General features: G+C 41.5%; 1 protein-coding gene and 1 pseudogene across 1 annotated transcript in view; one reads left to right on the top strand and one right to left on the bottom strand.

Annotated features, from left to right (window-relative positions):
• The window catches only part of ARCN1 (archain 1), a 29096-nt gene extending 11062 nt beyond the window's left edge, over window positions 1–18034 (bottom strand). Inside the window, exons 1-5 of the mRNA XM_047692013.1 lie at window positions 17878–18034; window positions 6854–7117; window positions 6142–6321; window positions 5806–6011; window positions 4792–4956 (exon numbers count right to left, since the gene is read on the bottom strand). Coding sequence (XP_047547969.1) covers window positions 4792–4956; window positions 5806–6011; window positions 6142–6321; window positions 6854–7117; window positions 17878–17880 — 818 coding nt within the window. The 5' untranslated portion in view covers window positions 17881–18034. The remainder of the gene's footprint in view (window positions 1–4791; window positions 4957–5805; window positions 6012–6141; window positions 6322–6853; window positions 7118–17877) is intronic.
• Window positions 17879–21896, top strand: LOC125078648 (60S ribosomal protein L7a-like; annotated as a pseudogene).
• The last annotated feature ends 172 nt before the right edge of the window (window positions 21897–22068 follow it).

The raw sequence follows: 22068 nt of genomic DNA, 5'->3' as shown, positions 1-22068 counted from the left end.
TGTTGCTGTATACCCAGAATTTAAAGCATTAAACAGGGCGCCTGGGTGGCTCAGTGGTTAAAGCCTCTGCCTTCGGCTCAGGTCATGATCCCAGGGTCCTGGGATCAAGCTTCACATCGGGCTCTCTGCTCAGCGGGGAGCCTGCCTCCTCCTCCTCTCTCTCTCTGCCTGCCTCTCTGCCTACTTGTGATCTGTCAAATAAATAAAAATCTTTTAAAAAAATTAAAAAATAAAGCATTAAACCTTTTATCCCACGGAAAAGTTCCCACCTGTGCGAACAATAATAGTCATTCACTGAAGAACTGTTTACAAGAGAAGTTTGGAAACAGATGTCCGTTAATAGGGAGCTGCTAAAATACATAAAGGTATATCCACAAAAATGAATCCTAAGCAGTTGTGAAAAGAGGTTAAAAACTAAAAATGCTTTTCATTTGAAAATAATTTCAAAAACTAAAAAATTAAAATTAAATTAGGAATACATTTATACCTTTTAAAAATGCTGTTAACATTTTATCCCACTATTTGTTTTATCATTTGCATACTCTCTGCAACTACTATTTTCTTCCTGATCCACTCACAAGCAGATTATACACCTCTTGGCCATTTACCCCTGAACACTTCAGAGTACATCCTATGAGAATAAGGATATTCTCTTACGTAACCACAGCACTGTTACTAACTTCGCAAACTGACATCGATACTTTCTCTACTCAACCATCCATATGCCAGTTCTGTCAGTTGACCTAGTAATGTCCTTTAAAGTAGTACAAGATCCCAGGGCGCCTGGACAGCTCAGTCGGTCGAGCGTCCGACTCTTAATTTCGCCTCAGGTCATGATCTCAGGATCCTGGAATCGAGCCCTGCACTGGGTTCCACGTTCAGTGCAGTCTGCTTGGGATTTTCTCTCTCTCTCTCTCCCTCTGTTCCTCCCCCCACTCAAGCATGTTCAGTGTCTCTATGAGATAAATAAATGGGTAAAAGCTATAATAGGAGAAAAAAATAAAGTAGTACAAGATCCAATCTAGGATCAAGTATTATGAGATGTTACGTATTTATAGCTTCAAATAAGAATATTTTCATCTCCAAAATAAGTAAGTGAATAAAGTAATTGGGAAATGCGTCTAGTATGCTACCACTTAGGTATAAAAAAAAAAAAAAAGAAGAAGAAGAAAACATGTTTTTATTCACCTACATATAGACTATACTCTCCAAAGAATATACCAAAAAACTAGTTAATACTAGTTGCCTCCAAAAAGAGAAACTTGCCGGGATGGGTGGGAGGAAGACTTTTTGTTGTAATACTTTTTCTCCCCTTAGATTTAATTTAATTAATTTACTTAAATAGGGAGGGGGAGGAGCAGAGGCAGAGGGACCAGCAGACTACATGCTGAGCATAAGCCTGACACGGCACTCAGTCTCACGAGCCTGAGATCACAACCTGAGCCGAAATCAAGAGTTGGACAATTAACAGACTAAGCCACTCAGGGGCCCCTGTAATACTTTTTGAATCTTTTAAATTTTGAACTATATGAATGTATAACCTAATAAAAAATCAGTAAAATGAAAAGTGTTACTGCTCTGGGCAATTACTCAGTACAATCTATCCCTATTTTTTTTTTTTTTTTTTTACTAAAGCTATTTTTAACTGGGTGAACTGCAGACACTAAAAAGAATACTCTGGCATCCTACTTCATTCCAACATATAAAAGTCTTCCCAGAAACAAAGGCATGATACACAAGACCACAAAGGAGTGTATCTTTTTGTTTTGTTTTGTTTAGTGAGTAAAGCCACAGAAGTTTATTAAGTGGAAATACAGAAAAAGCTCTCAAGAGTGAGAGTCATCCCAACAGGATTGCCCCAAAGGAGTGTATCTTAAAACAACGCAGGGTTAGGGCACCTCGGTGGTTCAGTCAGCTGAGCCTCCAACTCTTGGTTTCAGCTCAGGTCATGATCTCAAGGTCGTGAGATCGAGCCCCATACTGGGCTCCACACGGACCAGCAAGTCTGCTTACAATTATGCCCCTCTGTCTCCGCCCCCTCCCCTGCTCACGCACACACAGGATCCCATTTACTTTCACAAGAGTTTGCTCCATGCTCAAGAAACATTTCATCATTTAAAAAGAGTCTCAAGCGGCACCTGGGTGGCTCAGTGGGTTAAGCCTCTGCCTTCGGCTCAGGTCATGATCCCAGGGTCCTGGGATCGAGCCCCGCATCATGATCTCTGCTCAGCAGGGAGCCTGCTTCCCTTCCTCTCTCTCTGCCTGCCTCTCTGCCTGCTTGTGATCTCTCTCTGTCAAATAAATAAATAAAAATCTTTTTAAAAAATAAATAAAAAATAAAAAGAGTCTCAAGCCCTCTCTGATACATGATGGTTTCCAACATTTTTTTATTTTTTTTAAGATTTTATTTATTTATTTGACAGACAGAGATCACAAATTGGCAGAGAGAGAGAGAGAGGAGGAAGCAGAAGCAGGCTCCCTGCTGAGCAGAGAGCCCAACTCAGGGCTCGATCCCAGGACCCTGAGATCATGACCCGAGCCGAAGGCAGAGGCTTTGACCCACTGAGCCACCCAGGCGCCCCCCAACGTCTTTTTTAAATAGTGTCAAGTCTCTGTCTCACTCAAAGCCACTAGGAGCAGCAAGGGGCTGTAGTGACTTCAGATTTGTATCCATGCAACCCTGTTCATCTCATACAGAACAGGACATACGAGATAACCTTGCACACACCTGATAAAAGTACCCTCTCAGACTCATCTCTTTTTTTTTTAAGATTTTATTTATTTATTTGAGAGAGAGACAGCCAGCACAAACAGAGCAGCAGGCAGAGGGAGAAGAAGAGGGAGAGGGAGAAGCAGGCTCCCTGGGGAGCCCGATCCCAGGACCTGGGATCACAACCTAAGCTGAAGGCAGCCGCTTAACTGACTGAGCCACCCAGGCGCCCCTCAGACTCATCTTTCACTTGACCCCAAAACTATCAGCAACAGAGAAGCCTGGGCTTCAAGTGAAGAAATCTGAGTCATGAATATGTGAACTTGGTAACTAAATATGTTATGAACCAGTCCTGACATAAGAGACAAATCAAAATATTCTAAACTCAGGATGCCTGGGTAGCTGTCAGTTAAGCATCTGCCTTCTGCTCAGGTCATGATTCCAAGGTCCTGGGATCGAGTGCTGCATCAGGCTCCTTGTTCAGCAGGGAGCCTGCTTCTCCCTCTGCCTGCCAATCCCCCTGCTTGTCCACTTGCTCTCTATCTCTGACAAATAAAATCTTAAAAAAAAAATTCTCAGGGGCACCTGGGTGGCTCAGTTGGTTAAGCAACTGCCTTCGGCTCAGGTCATGATCCCAGAGCCCTGGGATCGAGTCCCACATCGGGCTCCCAGCTCCATGGGGAGTCTGCTTCTCCTTCTGACCTCCCCTCTCATGCTCTCTCCCACTCTGTCTCTCAAAATAAACAAATTAAAAAAAATAAATAAAATAAATAAAAAAAATTCTCAGGGCACCTGGGTGGCTCAGTGGGCTAAGCCTCTGCCTTCAGCTCAGGTCATGATCTCAGGGTCCTGAGATTGAGCCCCACATCGGGCTCTCTGCTCAGCGAGGAGCCTGCTTTCCCCCCACCTCCCTACTTGTGATCTCTCTGTCCAATAAATAAACCTTTTTTTTTTAAAGATTTTACTTATTTATTTGACAGACAGAGATCACAAATAGGCAGAGAGGCAGGCAGAAAGAGAGGAGGAAGCAGGCTCCCTGCCGAGCAAAAAGGCCGACACAGGGCTCGATCCCAGGACCCTGGGATCATGACCTGAGCCGAAGGCAGAGGCTTCAACCCACTGAGCCACCCAGGCGCCCCCCCAATAAATAAATCTTAAAAAAAAAAAAAATTCTCTACTGCGTTTAAGTACTGAAAAGGCAAAAGATAATGTTAATTTGCTGTTAGAGATATTTATAAATTTTGTATTAAAGACTGGATCCCCTTAAAGTTTAATTAAAAGAAGACTTGCCAAAATACAGCACAGAGGACACCACAGCTCTAGCGCTCTAATTCAAGTACACTTTAAGAGAACAGACATACACCTGGCATAAAGACAAATTACTTTTCTTTTTTTAAGTTTTATTTTATTGTTTTTTTATCTCAAGTTTTTATTTACATAAAGTTTTATTTATTTAAGTAATCTCTACACCTAACACGGGGCTAAAACTTAAAACCCCGAGATTAAGAGTTGCGTGCTCCACCAACTAAGCCAGCCAGGCGCCCCACAAGTTACTATTAAATTTACCCAGCACACTTGGGGGACTGGGGTGCTCAGTCGGCTAAGTGTCTGACTCTTGATGTTGGCTCAGGTCATGATATCAGGGTCCTGAGATCGAGCCCCACCATGGCCCCCCATGGGGCCCTGCACTAAGTGCTGAGCCTGCTTGAGAGTCCCTCCTTCTTCCTCTGCCCTTCCCCATGCTTGTGCCCATGAACTCTCTCGCCCATAAAATCTTAAAAAACAATTTCCCTTTCCCTTTGCATTCCTCCATACACATGTCAAAAAAACAAAAACAAAAACTTAGCCAGCAGAGACTTCATGAAAGGTAAGTTCTAAATCCCACAGAAAATAAATAGCTGAGAGCCCCCCAGTCAAGGTAATGGGAGTAAAAAAAAAAAAATGCCATGTTAAATCTAGGGTATATTCTAAGTCTTTTAAATCAGGAAAAATTAAAAGATACACAAAAAATTTGTATTGCACTGAAATAAACATTTTTACACATTATGTGGTATGTTCTTATTGAAAGAGCTCCTGCTTACCTTTCCATATTAATGGGTGGAGCGTGCACTTTGGTGGCTTCAGAAGTGCGCTTGCCCATATTGGAGGACATGACAGTTTCACCTTCAGATTTCAATTTGTCCACAAAATTATCTACTTCCTTCCCTTTGGCTCCAAGTTTCAAAGCCTTGCTGGGGCCTGAAGGCCTAGGTGAAATAAGAAGAAATAACAAAATAAGAAAAACATCACAACTAACAAACATTAATTAATAACCCCCTAGCATTCAAGGTTTCCCTGAAACTGTTCTTTAAGACAAAAGTGAAGATATCAAAGGAAAAACTCAAGCATCCTAGGGTTTAGTGGAACATTAGACTATTCCCTGCCCAAACTGGCAGCTGAGTCACTATTAATACGTAAGCTTCAGGTGCCTGGGTGGCTCAGTCAGTTAAGCGTCTGCTTTCAGCTCAGGTCATAATCCCAGGGGCCTGGGACTGAGTCCCACACTGGGCTCCCTGCTCAGTGGGAAGCTTGCATCTCCCTCTCCCCTCTGCTCATTCTCCCTCTTTTTCTCTCTCTCCTTCTCTAATAAATAAAATAATACATAAGCTTCAAAGACCTAAAGACCAAAGGTACATTTATAAAAGCATGCATGATTGGATGAAAACTTTGTACTTTCCATCCTGATAAATATACCCGTGCATTAAAAAACTCTTACATATACTTCCAGGTAGTTGACAGATTCTCCCAGAAATCTATTCACACCAAGATTAAAAAATCCATTTTCTATAAACAATTAAATATCCCCTCTTCTCCCAAAATATATAAGCCAACTCTCATGGTATAATCCATAAAAGAAACCTCTTTTACACAAAAAATCCCCCACCACATTCAGATTTCTCCCTTATCCCGTTATTATGTAGCCAAATTTAATATTACATCTTACATCAAGTCACTCATTATTTTCAACTTGCCCAGAAATCAGGTATCACTCCAAAAGAGACACATACAGCCTTCATCTGCCTGTCTAGGGTTGCCAGTGATACACTGAATTATACCTGGCTGGTGCAGGTGCCACTTTCGGTTTATCGGTTTCAATGATGGTCTCTGTGATCATGGCAGCTGTGCTGCCTCCAGATACTGCAGAGCTTCCAAATCCTCCAAATCCTGGTGCTTTTTTGCCCTGTCTCTCTGCATCTCTTCGGGCCTGTTGTAATTCTTTCGCTTTACGCCGCATCTCAGCCTTGGCTTCACGTTCTTGGGTCTACAAAAAGAGACATCCGTGGACGTAGCTTTGAGTACAGTCTGGACCAGCAAATGAGAACAGGAAAACAGTAAAGCCTAAAAGAAAGACACACAAACAAGAAGTCCCAAAGAAGACCCTATGTATTTACCTCTCTAACCGCTCTGAACACCTTTTCCTCATGAGAATCCATTTCCGTGAAGGTTCTGATCTGTGCCAGGTTAACATTCTCCCGGTATCCCAGGGCAACAATTTCATCAAAAGCAAAAATTAAATCAAAACAGTGCTCTGATATCTCATTCTCCTCTAAGGCTCGGCAGTACTCCGGGATCTAATTGTGGGCAGTGACGGAAAAGAAACATTTAAGACTTAGTAGCCTTTATGTTTCCTAAGTCTTAACCTTTAAAATACAAAAATTTTGAATAAAATAAAATACACAAATTTCAAAGAACCCAAATAGCAAGTTAGCACGACTTTGGCAGAGAGAGAGAGAGAGAGAGAGAGAGAGAGAGAGAGAGAGTGTGTGTGTGTGTGTGTGTGTGTGTGTTGTGTCTGTACCAATAAGGCTTACCTAATGAATATTATCTAAAAATACGGACAAACAAGTGTCAGAACCACAAAAACAGACTGAAGCAACAGCTTAAGAAATGAAAGGTCAGTTCACACATTCTCTTTTGGGGTACCCTAGCCTAGGAGGACACACAGTGTCTGCTGAACGAATAAACAGCTGTAACAATAAACTGTTGGGGCGGGAAGCATACAGCAGGCAAACTGGTAAGCATCAGCCACTTGGGGAAAAAGGAGTTTCACAGTGAAAATTTAAAGCAGAAAACTATGACCCACGATTACAAAAAGACTCTTACCACTCTTGAGAAAAGCCTTAGGGTCTCCAGATCTTCTAAGATGTTACTGTTTTTGGTAGTGATCAGCACCATGTACAGCTTCTCCATAGGCTGGTAGACATATCTTACACTCTCTGTTTCAACAAACGTATGTTGTTTTCCAGTGTTCATGAGCTTTGGAAAAGCTGCTAATAAGCCCTCAATCCGGGTTCGGGTCATCTCCACAAACTGTCGAGAAACAATAGCCTTTCCTGCTTTTGTGCAGACCGCAGCTGCCAACAGCACCTGCCAGAAACATATGTCTAAGTAAGTACTAATTATTTCTTCACATCTGTTCTCTTTTAGCACCCTCAGATCTTCCAAAGAATGACACACGCAGTTACTTAGTGATATGACTACTAGAATGCTGACTTCCAAACTCTCCTTCATTGCTCTTTTAATTCTAGTACATAATTCATAAAATAAAACTACAGTGAAGCAAAATGGAACTATCAGTCCTATTTTTCAATAACTTACCTTAAGAAAAACTTAGTTTAAAAAAAAAAAAAAACTTTTGCCAAGTCTACAAATACATTTGTTAACAGATTTCCAATGACTCAGAAATGGGTTGCTTTCTGCTTTGGCAGACCCATAAAGAATAGTTCAAACTTTTTCTTGGAACAGAAGTCTCCACAGCAAAAAAAGAGGTCTGACCAGACAGATTAAAGGTTCATATATAAGCCCCTGATCTTTCCTTTTTTTTTCTCTAGAACATGAAACTAATTTAGCATGTCCAAATTTATCTTTTGTTCTTTAATAAACCCCATCCCACTATCTTACTTCTACATATGTAAACAATCTATAAAATAAAAAAACTAAGTGACTCAATGTTTCACACAGGTTTTGACACCGGTCAAGGATAAAGATGAACTGCCTTTTTTATGGCACTCATTTAACAAAACCAAGCACCAGGGGAGCCTGGGCAGCTCAGTCGGTTAAGTGTCTGTCATTGGCTCAGATCATGATCCCAGGGTTCTGTGACGGAGCCCTGCATCAGGATCCCTGCTCAACAGGAAGCCTGCCTCTCCCTCTGCCACTTCCCCTGCTTGTGCGCTCCTGCTCTCTCTTCTCAAATAAAGAAATAAAATCTTAAAAAAAAAAAAAAAAAGAAGCACCAAAGGAAGAACAAGAGACCTCAAATGTCATTAGCAAGGGAGTAAGGAAATTAAGGACAGTGTTATCGTCCCTGCAGTATAGGATCCCAAGAATTCACAAATACAAGTAACATTTTGGAAGCCTCAATGCTACAATACAACCTCTGAAATATCAACATCCCACTGGCCAGGCTTCTCAGCTATGCAGAAACCTGTCCTCTACAGGTGAACAACTGGAAGAAAAAACAAGTTAGTCAATTCAAATATTCTTACAGTCTAAGTACATCAAAATAGTTCTATAATAATAATAGGAGAACACAATGTCCTTATCCATCAAGAATAGGTAACCAGGTATTTGGGAGATAACTACCATCATATTTCTTTCCAAGCAGCCATGTAAGAACAATTTATACCGGGCCACCTGGGTGGCTCAGTGGGTTCAGCCTCTACCTTCGGCTCCGGTTATGATCCCAGGGTCCTGGGATCGAACCCCACATCGGGCTCTCTGCTCAGCAGGGAGTCTGTTCCCCCTCCACCGCCCCGCCTCTCTCTCTGCCTACCTCTCTGCCTACTTGTGATCTCTGTCAAATAAATCTAAAAAAAAAAAAAAAAAAAAAAAAAAAAATTTATACTGGAAAAGTGATCTGTATCTTGTACAAATAATTTCCCTCTATCAAATGGATTTTTATTTTTGCTACTATCAACTCTACACAGAAACTTAATTATCCCAGCTTAAAATTACTTTTATGCTGCACAGAATTAAAAAGTTTTTAGCTGTTCCCATAAGCAGCCTGAGGTGATCTCTGAAAATGGTTCACTACTCACTCGACCCAGACAACCCTAAAAATCATGGAAATCAATAGGTTCACATCTTTGTGTTCACTTTAAGAACACATGTGAAACCTTCCAAGCCATCAAGGGTATGTGTATCTGAAAGCCACAAAGTACCTGAAGGAAGTCACTTTACAGAAGCAATGTGTGCCATCCCGTCACTGTATTGGTGGAGTTGGTAGATGTGCCCAAGCCAAACAGTGGAGCCGAACACAAGGTTGGTGGCCCAAAGAGTGCTGAATTTTTACTGCAAATGCTAAAATTGCAGAGTATTACTGAACTTAAGGGTTTAGACACAGATTCTCTGGTCACTGAGCACATCCAATGGAACAAAGCCCCCAAGATGCAGCAAGAACTTGGAGAGCCCATGGTCGGATTTACCCAGACATGCGTTCACTCTGCCCCACTGAGATGATCCTTACTGAAAAACAGGAGACTGGGGCGCCTGGGTGGTTCAGTGGGTTAAAGCCTCTGCCTTCGGCTCGGGTCATGATCCCGGGATCCTGGGATTAAGCCCCGAATTGGGCTCTCTGCTCAGCAGGGAGCCTGCTTCCTCCTCTCTCTCTGCCTGCCTCTCTGCCTACTTGTCATCTCTGTCAAATAAATAAATAAAATCTTTAAAAAAAAAAAAAAAGAAAGAAAGAAAGAAAGAAAAACAGGAGGCTGTTCCTAAACCAGAAGAGGAGGCTGCACAGAAGAAAAAAATACCCCAGAAGAAAATGAAGAAACAAAGACTTATGGCCTGGGAGTAAATTCTGCACAAAATAAATACAAATAAAACCAAAAGCAGGGAGAAGAAGAATTGAAAGTAAGGGAAAAGTTTTTAAAATTGTCCTAAATCGGGGGGACTGGGTGGCTCAGTTAAGCGTCTGCCTTCGACTTGGGTCATGGTCCCAGGGTCCTGGGATCGAGTCCCAATTTGGGCTCCCGGCTCAGAAGGGAGTCTGCTTCTCCCTCTGCCTCTGCCTGCCACTCCCCTTGCTTGTGCTCTCTCTCTGTCAAATAAATACATTTTTTTTAAAGTCCTAGATCATAAATACTCTTAGGAAGAATCTTGTTTTATAAATCAGTTACTTTTTATTTTATTTAATTAATTTATTTATTTTAAAATCAGTTACTTTTTAAAAGAGCAAGGGCGCCTGCGTGGCTCAGCCAGTTCAGCAGCTGCCTTCGGCTCAGGTCATAATCCCAGGGTCCTGGGATCCTGGCTCCCAGCTCAGCATACAGCCTGCTTCTCCCTCTCCCTCTGCCTGCTGCTCTGCCTACTTGTGCTCTCTCTGTCAAATAAATAAATTAAATTAAAATTAAAATAAATTAAAAGAGCAGAAAATGTTTTAGGCCTTTAGAGAGGTACAGAGTATAAAAATTATCAGTTGATTACTTTAAGAATGGCAAATAAGCTAGTTTAGAAGTCCAAAACCAGTCACTTTCCCCCAGATATTTATATTTATTTAAAATAAATAGTTTTGTACTCAAGAAATGTAGTTTTCGGGGCACCTGGGTGGCTCAGTCGTTAAGCGTCTGCCTTCGGCTCAGGTCATGATCCCGGGGTTCTGGGATCGAGCCCCGCATCGGGCTCCCGGCTTGGTGGGAAGCCTGCTTCTCCCTCTCTCACTCCCCCTGCTTGTGTTCCCTCTCTCGCTGTGTCTCTCTGTCAAATAAATAAATATTAAAAAAAAAAAAAAAGAAATGTAGTTTTCCCATCACTAACCAGTTGGGAGGTTTTTGCCATCACCTTTGTATGAGGAAAGAGGATATACTGAGTACAGTAAAGGATACCAGAGAAAGAATAAAAATGCAAAATGGTTATAACACATATTTCTCAAAAGAAATCCTCCATTCTATGTCTTTAACTTTATTTTTATTTTGGGTATAGATTTTTATTTTTTAATTTGGTTTTATTAAGATATAAATGACATATAAAATCATAAGATATTTAAAGTTTACATTGTGGCAATTCCCTGTCTTTAACTTTATATATACATATTTTTTAAAAGATTTTATTTATTTATTTGACAGACAGAGGTCACAAGTAGGCAGAGAGGCAGGAAGAAAGAGAGAAGGGAAGCAGACTCCCAGCCGATCAGAGAGCCTGACACGGGGCTCGATCCCAGGACTCTGGGATCATGACCTGAGCCAAAGGCAGAGGCATTAACCCACTCAGCCACCCAGGCGCCCCAAACTTTGTATTTTGTTTTTAAAGATTTTATTTATTTGACAGACACAACAAGAGAGGGAAAGCAAGCAGGGGGAGTGGGAAAGGGAGAAGCAGGCTTCCCGATGACCAGGGACCCCCCCACCTCTCCAAAATGTGGGGCTTGATCCCAGGACCCTGGGATCATAATCTGAGCCAAAGGCAGATGCTCAACTGAATCAACCAGGCGCCCCGTCTTTAACTTTAAATTAGCAATACGAAATAAATATTTCTTCAGATAAGGGGAGGGGTAATTTTTAGTACACAAATAATGGTAATATTTTAATCACTAAGGAGATGAAACTGACCTAAAACCAGGCCAAGTTATTTGTTCAGAAGGCTAAAACCAAATGTACTCAAGGAAATTCAATTTCACATTAATTTTTATAGGAGGTTCATGTTTCAACCATCTACATATTTCTGGCAAAAAAAAAAAAAAAATTCTTTTAAATAAAAATCCCATCACTGTTTCAGCTTATACCTGACAAGCAGGTAAGTCTCTGTGCTAGTCAATGAAGACTTACATGCCACATATGTCCAAAGAAGGTAAGAATTTTGCTCCAAAATTATCCCTGAGAAAATAGCTGTACTGCATAAAGACTTGTTCATAGCAGCATTATTCATAATAATGAAAATAAGCTAAAAAGTGAAAACCCAAGTCTATTGAATGATGAATGAATAAGCAAAATGTGGTTTATCCATACAATGGCATATTATTCAATCATAAAAATAAATCAACATGGATGAACTTTGAAAATATTGTGCTAAATGAAAGAAACTAGACCACATCTTACATGGTTCCATTTATATGAAATATCCAGAATAGCAAATCCAGAGAAGAAAGTAGATTGATTAGTGGTTGCCAGAGGCTGGGAAAGGGAAATGAGTGGCTGCTAATGAGTATGGAGTTTCTCTTTGGGGTTATGAAAATGTTTTAAGTTTAGATAGTGGTGATGGTTGTACAACTTTGTGAATATACTAAAACATCTATTGAACCATAGAATTTAAAAGGCTAAATTTTATGGTATGTAAATTATAGCTCAATTAAAAACAAAAAGGAGGGCAGGGGCGACTGGCTGGCTCAGTCAGTAGAGCTTGTGACTCCTGGTCACAAGATTGGGGCACACAGGTGGCTCAGGTGGTGAAGTGTCGGTCTTTGGCTCAGGTAATGATCTTAGGGATCCTGGGATCCAGTCCCGTGTTGGGCTTCCTGCCCAGTGGGGAGTCTACTTCTCCCTTTCCCTCTGCCCCTCCCATAAAAAAAGAATTATGCTTTGATTAACTGGGGGATCTGAGTGTGTAAAGATGAAGAAACACTGGGGTTTTAGTAGGACCTAAGCTGGAAAACTAAGATTTTGAGTCATTCCATTACACAGGTACAAGCAAAATAAGGCTCCCAAAGTAGGATCAAAGTGCCCACTTTAAGTATGGCTCTAAGCCTGGAAATACCCAAGATACCACGATCAGAGAGACAACAAAGCTGATACAGGTTTCTATGCACTATGTTATTCATGTCACCTCTGGAACATAAGGTCACCTCTAAACAAGGTAAATTTAACCTATTCTAAGTTAATATTCATTTCCTTAAATGCCTTGAAATAATAAAGCTTCCCTTCACATCAGGGTTTACCAATGTTTAACAATTATTAAAATCCAGTATACACTAAAAGGTAAGTTAATTTTTCCAACTGTAATTTGATCTGATTTTCTCTGGGGAAGAGTAAGTATGATTCTCTATAAAATTGTTTTAATTTTTTTTCATTTTTGGAAAAGAACATTTAGACCTAACAGGACCCTTCAAGAGCCCTTGATTGTTTTTATAGATGTAGATACTGAAGGCCCAAAAGTTAGATGATCTCTCCAAGACTGTTTAGTTTAAAAAAAAAAAAAAAAAAAAAAAAAAACATTAAGTTGAGCTTTGTCAGACAAATTTTCTTTTTTTTTTTTTTTTAAGATTTTATTTATTTATTTGACAGAGAGAGATCACAAGTAGACAGAGAGGCAGGCAGAGAGAGAGAGGGAAGCAGGCCTCTTGCTGAGCAGAGAGCCCGATGGGGGACTCGATCCCAGGACCCTGAGATCATGACCTGAGCCGAAGGCAGCGGCTTAACCCACTGAGCCACCCAGGCGCCCCAAATTTTCTTTTAATAATACTTAAACAGTTTGAATATATCATAATTTATGTTTGGATTAAATAACAACTCTCTACTACCCAGATTTAACTACACAAATCAGAAAGTTCTTTGAGTAAAGAAACCTAAGGGGCAACTGGGTGGCTCAGTGGGTTAAAGCCTCTGCGTTCCACTCAGGTCATGATCCCAGGGTTCTGGGATCAAGCCCCGTGGTAGGCTCTCTGCTCGGCTGGGAGCCTGCTTCCCCTCTCTATCACTTCCTGCCTCTCTGCCTACTTGTGATCTCTGTCTGTCAAATAAATAAATATAAAATCTTTAAAAAAAAAAAAAAAAAAAAAGAAAAGAAACCTAAAGAATTAGGTTTCTGTTCTTCTATCACTGTGTATTGCATAAGTCACTTAACTGCTTCCCCAAAATAGAGATTAGTTCATATGAAATCTAAAGTGATTTCCCATCTTTATGATTTTACAAGTTAAGCATCTGAAAACTTTACAGCAACTAAAAATGTACAATACCTCCACTTTACACCCACTGCTCCAGTGGCAACTACTTCGGAACAGTATTTTACATCAATACTAAGCTGCTAAAAGGCAAGTACCTCCTCCAAACAAATCATGAGTGTGCACAGTAGGTGTGTGAGACGAGCTGCTGTACCATTCCTTCATCTTCACTAGTGACAGATATCCGAAAATAACAGGTAGTAATTCAGCATAAACATGCATTATTCTCTAAAGAAAAAAAGCCAAAGAGTTCCTCGAAGCTCTAAATACGTTCATATTTCTCACTTTCAGATTTAGGCAGTCACTTTCTCCTTTGTAATTCACTGTAATGAGGATATATATATATATAAATATTGTCATATATATGTATATTCATATATATATGACTCATGATCATATTAAGGGTAGTTTCTACAAGTGTCATAGAGGACCATTTTTTCTTTCCTGTTTGCATGAGAGAAGCAGAGGGAAAATTACAATAAAGTCTAGATCACATACAAAACCTAAAACTTGGAAAGTTACTCAGTGAGAGTTTTAAGCTCATCACAAGTTTCTTGTAGAGAAAAAAAAATAAAAGGACACTATTCTCAGTTTCTGCAGTAAACTCTCTATTTGGAGAATAAGTAGATGGCAAATCAACAGAAACTCAAGAAAATCATTTTCATTCTTTCCTGTTCTCTCAAAAAGAGACAACAATAAAAAAGATACATAAAGAAAACAAAAAGCTGTGCAGCTGCTGTATTATATACAAAAGAAAATAAAAGCAATAATAACCCCCTAATTGGGGACTGCTATTACCGTGTAGGATTTCAGTTTCTCCCTCAGTATGTACAGATCACCCACACAAACCCAAATCTAGCTTTCTAATAACTAACGACTTTTGGAACTGAATACTATTATTTATATTGAATGTGTCCACTCTAGTTCATTCACTGCTCTACTGAGTGAATAAGAACAGCATTCTGTAGGTAAGCAAAGATCTTACAGACTGTTGCTACCATGAGACTTCATGTCATTTATTCAAATTTAAATTTATGGGGGCGCCTGGGTGGCTCAGTTGGGTAAGCATCCAACTCTTAATTTCAGCTAAGATAAGATCTTAGGCTAAAGCCAAAGGTAATTTATTTTTCAAAAATCAACATTTATTACATCTGGCTAAATTTTTTTTTTTTTAAGATTTATGTATTTGAGGGACACCTGGGTGGCTCAGTGGGTTAAAGCCTCTGCCTTCAGCTCAGGTCGTGATCCCAGGGTCCTGGGATCGAGCCCTACATCGGACTCTCTGCTCCATGGGGAGCCTGCTTCCTCCTCTCTCTCTCTGCCTTCCTCTCTGCCTACTTGTGATCTCTGTCTGTCAAATAAATAAATAAAATCTTAAAAAAAAAAAAAAAGATTTATGTATTTGCAAGAGAGAGAGCACAAGCAGTAGGGAGCAAGAGGAAGAGGGAGAGAGAGTCCCAAGCTGACTCCACAATGAGCACAGAGCCTGACTTAGGGCTCAATCGCAGGACACCAAGATCATGACCCAAGCAGAAACCAAGGGCTGGACTCAACCAACCGCACCACCTAGGCTCCCCCACTTGAAACTTATGCTACCACTGTGTATCAACTTTACAAATCTGAAATAAGGACATGATATAGCTACAAAACAAAAACCCACACACAACATTTATGTATTTATATGTGCAAATTACTCTGAAATGCATTTAAAAAAAGAGAGAGAGAGAGAGAGAGAGGCTTGGCTGGCTAGATGATTAAATGAGTGATGGAACAACCACAGTGAAATGTTACAGAATCTCGCTACTCCTCATATGGGTGTTCACTGTGAAGTTGTTTCAACTTTTCTAGATGTTTGAAAAATTTAGCGTGCCTGGGTGGCTCAGTCTAAGCGTCTGCCTTCAGTTCAGATCATGATCCTAGGGTCCTGGGATCAAGACCCGCAACTGGCCCCTGCTCAGCAGGAAGCCTGCTTTTCTCTCTCACCCCCCCCCCCCAGCTTGTGTTCCTGCTCTTGCTATCTCTCTGTCAAATAAATGTTAAAAATCTTTTTTAAAAAATTAAAATTTATAATACAATGTTGAGGAAAAATCAACTTTCAGAAGTTTTATTTTATTATTATTCTTTTTCTAGGTAGGTTCCACACCCCAATGTGGGGCTTGAATTCACCACCCGAGACCGAGTCGTATGCTCTACCGACTGAGCTATCCAGGCACCCCAACTTTCAGAAGTTTTCACACAACTTTTAGATCCAAGAAATCTTACAAAATGTCACCCTATTTGGACAATTCCACTGTCCAGGGATCTCTCTGTAAAGGAATAAGACCCAAAAACATTACACAGAAATAATACTTAGTAACTTTTAAGACTCAACAGAACAGAATGTACTAAGTTTTTCTCTAGAATACACCAATCTGGGTATCTGGGTCAAGTCCCATATATTTCTTAAAAATGCATATTTATACATGACACAACTGTATGTATATGCACAGATATCCAAATGACATGCAAAACATATTTTATGTTTATCACTTAACAACTAGGGCTTTACCATCTTTCAGTTATCAATGAATTAAAAATATTAAGTTTAAGAACTTTTCAACAAACAAGATTTTTGTAAAGATTATATCTGCTTTATATAATACAAGGGTTTAATTTTGCTATTAAAATTATAATATCCTCCAAAATGTACTACAAATACAACCAGGATGTAAACAGAAAAGGAATTAAAAAATCACCATCCAAATACTGAGACTCCTAGTGGAAATGAACAAAGGAGTTTTTGGAAAGTTTATGTCCAACAGTAAAGTTTTATGAAGCAAACAGTCTAGATGCAATTTATTTGCCTGAAGCTGAAAACAAAAACCTTTCAGTGGTTGAAAGACCAAGTTGAAAGACCACCATCCCATCTAGAAAGGTTGTCAGCTGGGGCGCATGGGTGGCTCAGTGGGTTAAGGTCATGATCTCAGGGTCCCGGGATCCAGCCCTGCACCGGGCTCTCTGTTTGGCGGGGAGCCTGCTTCCCCCTCTCTTTCTGCCTGCCTCTCTGCCTACTTGTGATCTCTGTCAAATAAATAAAATCTTTAAAAAGAAAAAAAAAAGGGGGGGGGGTGTCAGCAGAACTTAATATGACCGGCACCAAATTACACGTCATCTCAAGTATGTAGGAAGATGCTTTAAATCAACTATTAATCTATTAACTAGAAAATAAGAAAATCCTTCAAAAGACTGAAAGGCATAAAGTACACTAAAAAAATAAATTACTGGCTCATTTGAAACCAAAGAATTTCTCCTACTTCATAGATACCCGCAAATGTGATAAAGCAAGATTTCGTGGAGTCACCACTGTATTTTGTCGGTCCCATCCTCACACACATTAATTTTTCCCCCTCTACCCCAGATGAGAACACAAAGATCACGCATCTGAGGGCAAGTAACAGGTCCCTCGGTATAATCCCTTCTTACTCCTCCTCCTCCTCTCTGAGACTTCTGATAAGGATATGCCAACAACACATCTAACTTCACCAGAACCCTAAGTTCCCTGAAAACAGAAAGCCCGTGCTCTCTAGGACTCGCTCACCTTTTCCCAACGCTCCATACACCGCAGATACTAACACTGACAAACGGACACACCTAAGTTCTGTAGTAGTGGAAGGTTTCAGGGACACCTGGGTCCTACAGATTCGTGTTAGAAGTTACTCCTTCCTGTTCTACGCCTCCTTTCGAACTTTCCTCTATTTCCCCCTTCCGAGCAAACAAAAGAAGCCCTGAACACCAATGGATTTGGATTTCGAGTATCCCGGGCCTACCAAACACCGGGGATGAGAGGAGAGCGGGTTCCCTAAGACAGGGAGCCCCCCCACCCCCACAAGAGAAGCCCAATCGGCCGAGCCCGGCGCCCATAAAACCCGCTGGACACTAGCGTCGAGGTGCGAGGTCTGCAGCGCGAGGGTCCAAGCCACACCACCAAGAGGTTCTCGAACAGGAAACACCCCGGGCTCAGCAGAGGAGGGTGCCCAGTTGGGGGCGGGGGAAGGGGTGTGGGAGCAACGGGAGAGGGACTGCAGGCAGGTCCCTCGGATCTCCCGGGAGGTCGGACACAGGGCGGGGAAGGCCACACTGCTTGCGGATCCCTGAGGGAAGCGCCCGGCTCCAGGCCCTCGGGGCGGGACTCCTCGTCTCCAGCACCAGGCCGTCCCGCAGGCAGAGCGGCCGACCGAAGCCAGATCCTCGGAATTCGGCCTGGCTCGGGTCTTACCATGGTGAGGACGGTGGGGGGTTCACCCGCGCTTCCCGCTCCACTGGGGCTGGGGTCAGGGGAAGGGGAGCACCGGCCGCTCCAGACCTGCTGCCCCCCTGTCAAGAGCCGCTACCGCTTTGCCTTTTGCCAAGATGGCGGCCTCGAGCCACGTCTCCAACCGGAAATGGCGCGGGTCAAAGGGCGGAAGGCGGGACTCCGTGGGGTGGGGAATGTGTCGGTACCCGGCTGCTGGGCAGGTTTTGCCGAGGAGGTATGGGGGCTCGCTCTATAGCGGTGGGACCTCATGTTGCTGTCCTTTCACTGTCTGTAATCACCTTCGTTTAATTAGTGACACCTCTTACAGTTTATAAAGCTCTCATAGCCACTATATCACTTAATCTACAAACAAACTGATGTGCCTAAGGGACTAGTATCCAGAATATATAAAGAACTCTTAGAACTCAACAATAAAAAGATAAGGTAATTTTAGGGTGACTGGGTGGCTCAGTGGGTTAAGCGGTTAAGCCTCTGACTCTGGCTAAGGCCATAATGAAAGCCCACTGTGGGGCTTCCCACTGAGCAGGATGTCTGCTTGTCTCTCTCTGCCCTTTCCCTACTCGTTATCTCTCTCAAATAAATAAGTAAAATCTTTAATAAAAAAAAAAAAAAGCTAATTTGAAAATGGGCAAAATAGGAATGTCTGGCTGGCTGGCTGAGTCTGTAGAGTATGTGACTCTTGATTTTATGGTCCTAAGTACAAGCCCCATGCTGGTTGTACACATTGCATACGTACATACACATATTAAATAAATAAATGAATAAATGGGCAAAATAAACGTGTCTCCAAAGAAAGTATACAAATAACCAAAAAGCACATGAAAAGATGCTCAACATCCTTAGTTCTTTGGGAAATGCAAATCAAAACCACAGTGAGATACCACTTCACACCCAATAGGATGGCTATAATAATAAGTGTTGGTGAGAATTTGGAGAAATTAAAACCCTCTCACAATGCTGGTGGAAATGTAAAATAGTGCAGATGTTTGGAAAAACAGTTGGGCAGTTTTTCAAAAATTAAACATAGAGTTTCCATATGACCTATCAATTTCACTCCTTGGAATATATCCAAGAGAATTAAAAACATATGTTTATACAGGGGCGCCTGGCTGACTCAGTCAGAAGAGTATGTGACTCAGGTGGTGAGTTTGAGCCCATGCTGCATGTAGAGATGACTTATAAATAAACTTTTAAAAAACATATGTTCATACAAAATTTTTACAATGATGTTCCTAGAAACATTATTCATAATAGCCAAAAAAGTGAAAACAATGCAAATGTCCATCAATAGATGAATGGAAGACAAAATGTGGTATATCTGTACAGTGGAGTATCAGTCATAAAAAGATACTGATACATGATACAACATGGATTGTCCTTGAAAATAGTATGTTAAGTGAAGGAAGGCAGTCATGAAAGACCATATCTTATATGGGAGGACTTGCTCTGAAACTGTTCATTTCATTTATGTCAACTGTCCACAGTAGGCAAATCCATAAGATAGGAAATAGAGCTTCAAGGCACTAGGAGAGGGAAGGAATGGGGAGTAAGATTTGTTTTTTGGAGTGAAGAAAATGTTCTGCAATTAGAGGTGAGGGTTGCACAACTTTGTGACTATACTAAAAACCACAGATTATACACTTTAAAAGAGTGAATTTTTATGGTTTATATCTTTTTTTAAAAGATTTTTAGGGTGTCTGGGTGGCTCAGTCGTTAAGTGTCTGCCTTCGACTTGGGTCATGATCCCAGAGTCCCGGAATTGAGCCACATCGGGCTCCCTGCTCTGTGGGAAGCCTGCTTCTCTCTCTCCCACTCTCCCTGCTTGTGTTCCCTCTCTTGCTGGTCTCTCTCTATCAAATATATAAAATCTTTAAAATAAAATTAAATTAAAAATAAAGATTTTATTTTTAAATAAACGTAGGGTTTGAACTCACAACCCGGAGATCAAGAGTCATATGCTCTACCAACAGAGCCAGGTAGGTGCTCCCAGACTGAGCCAGGAAGGTGCTCCTAAATTCTATACCTTAAAAAAGGATATTTTATAGATGAAGAAGGTGATGACAAGTTTAAGAAATTTACACAGGGGTGCCTGAGTGGCTCAGTCAGTTAAGTGTCCTCCTTCAGCTCAGATCATAATCCCAGGGTCCTGGATTTGAGCCCTGCATTGGGCTCCCTGATCACTGGGGAGTCTGCTTCTCCCTCTCCCTCTGTCCAGCTCACACTCTCTCTCTTGCCCTCTCTCAAATAAATAAATAAAATCTTTATTTTTTTTAAAGATTTTATTTATTTTTTTTGACAGAGATCACAAGTAGGCAGAGAGGCAATTGGTGGGGGGAAGCAGGCTCCCTGCCCAGCAGAGAGCCAGAATGGGGGCTCGATCCCAGGACCCTGGGATCATGACTTGAGCCGAAGGCAGAGGCTTTAACCCACTGAGCCACCCAGGCTCCCCATTAATAAAATCTTTAAAGAAAAGAAATTTACACAAAGTTCTAAGCCAGTTTATAATGGAAATAAAACTCAGATCCAGTTTTCTGATTCTGTTGGCAATTCTCCAAAGCCAAAAGTCAGACTTTGAGTAGACCTGTTCTTTCGGACATCCTATATCATTTCATCCCGTACCATTGGCTCGGCTCTACAGCACGCATCCACTGCTGAAATGGATAAACAGCATTCTTTTATTGAGTGTTTTTTTTTTTTAAGATTTTATTTATTTGACAGATGGAGACCACAAGTAGGTGGAGAAGCAGGCAGAGAGAGAGGAGGAAGCAGGCTCCCTGCTGAACAGAGAGCCTGATGTGGGGCTCCATCCCAGGACCCTGAGATCATGCCCTGAGCCGAAGGCAGAGGCTTTACTTTAACCCACTGAGCCACCCAGGCGCCCCTATTGAGTGTTTATTTTGTGTCAGGTACTTTATACGTTATCTCTAACCCTTTACAACAATCCAGATAAGGACACTGAGGATCAAAGAAGTTAAACACCTCTCCAGTCTGTAAATGAATGGTAGGGCCAGGATTCAAAGCTACCTTTTCTCCTGATGACACTGTCTCTTTTTATCTCTTGTATATTCCTTAATGCTTACTGAACACTTAAAATGAGTCAGGCATTACTCTAAAGTAATGCATTATCTCATTCATGGATTATCTCATTAGTTCCCCTACAAAACTCCCTCCAGCCATTCAAGATGACAAAAGAAAGGATGGTTAAGGGGAACAAGGTGGTCCCAGCCCCTGCTGTTGTGAAGAAGCAGGAGGCCAAGAAGGTGGTCAATCCCCTGTTTGAGAAAAGGCCCAATGATTTTGGCATTGGACAGGACATCCCATCTAAAAGGGACCTCACCTGCTTTGTCAAATGGCTCCACTACCTCCGGCTGCAGCAGCAAAGGGCTGCTCTGTAAATGTCTACAAGCGCCTCCTGTGATTAACAAGTTCACCCAGCTGTTAGGCCACCAAATGGCCACTCAATTGCTTAAGCTGGCCCACAAATACAGACCAGAGACAAAGCAAGGAAGAAGCAGAGATTGTTGGCTGGGGCTGAGAAGAAAGCTGTCAGCAAAGGGAATGTCCCCACTAAGAGGGTGATTGTCCTCTGAGCTGGGGTTAACACTGTCACCACCTTGGTGGAAAACAGGAAGTCTCAGCTGTTAGTGATTGCATATGGTATGGATCCCATTGAGCTGGCTGTCTTCCTGCCTGCGCTGTGTCATAGGATGGGGGTTCCCGGCTAGCATTATCAAGGAGAAGGCCAGGCTGGGGCGTCTGGTGCACAGGAAGACCTGCACCACTATTGCCTTCACACAGGCTAACTCAGAAGACAAAGGATTCTGGCTAAGCTGGTGGAAGCCATCAGGACAAATGACACTGACAGATATGACGAGATCTGCCGACACTTGGGAGGCACCGTCCAGGGTGCAAAGTTGGTGGCTTGCATTGCCAACTTAGAAAAGGCAAAGGCTAAAGAACTAGCCACCAAACTAGGCTAAGTGGATGCTTTTGAATTTTCTGTACATAAAAGTAACAAAAAGTTGTCTTTCAGTGAGCGTCCAAAAAAAAAAAAAAAAAACCTCACTAGAATTCTTGGAAATAGGTACCCCCAATATCTCTTATTTTACAGGTGGGGAAACCAAGACATAAAGAGGAAACCTAGGGGCATCT

This window comes from Lutra lutra, chromosome 10 (genome assembly GCF_902655055.1).
Source record: "Lutra lutra chromosome 10, mLutLut1.2, whole genome shotgun sequence".
Lineage (NCBI taxonomy): Eukaryota > Metazoa > Chordata > Mammalia > Carnivora > Mustelidae > Lutra > Lutra lutra.
Note: the sequence above shows the minus strand (reverse complement) of the source record. Positions and strands in the feature narration are given on the sequence as shown.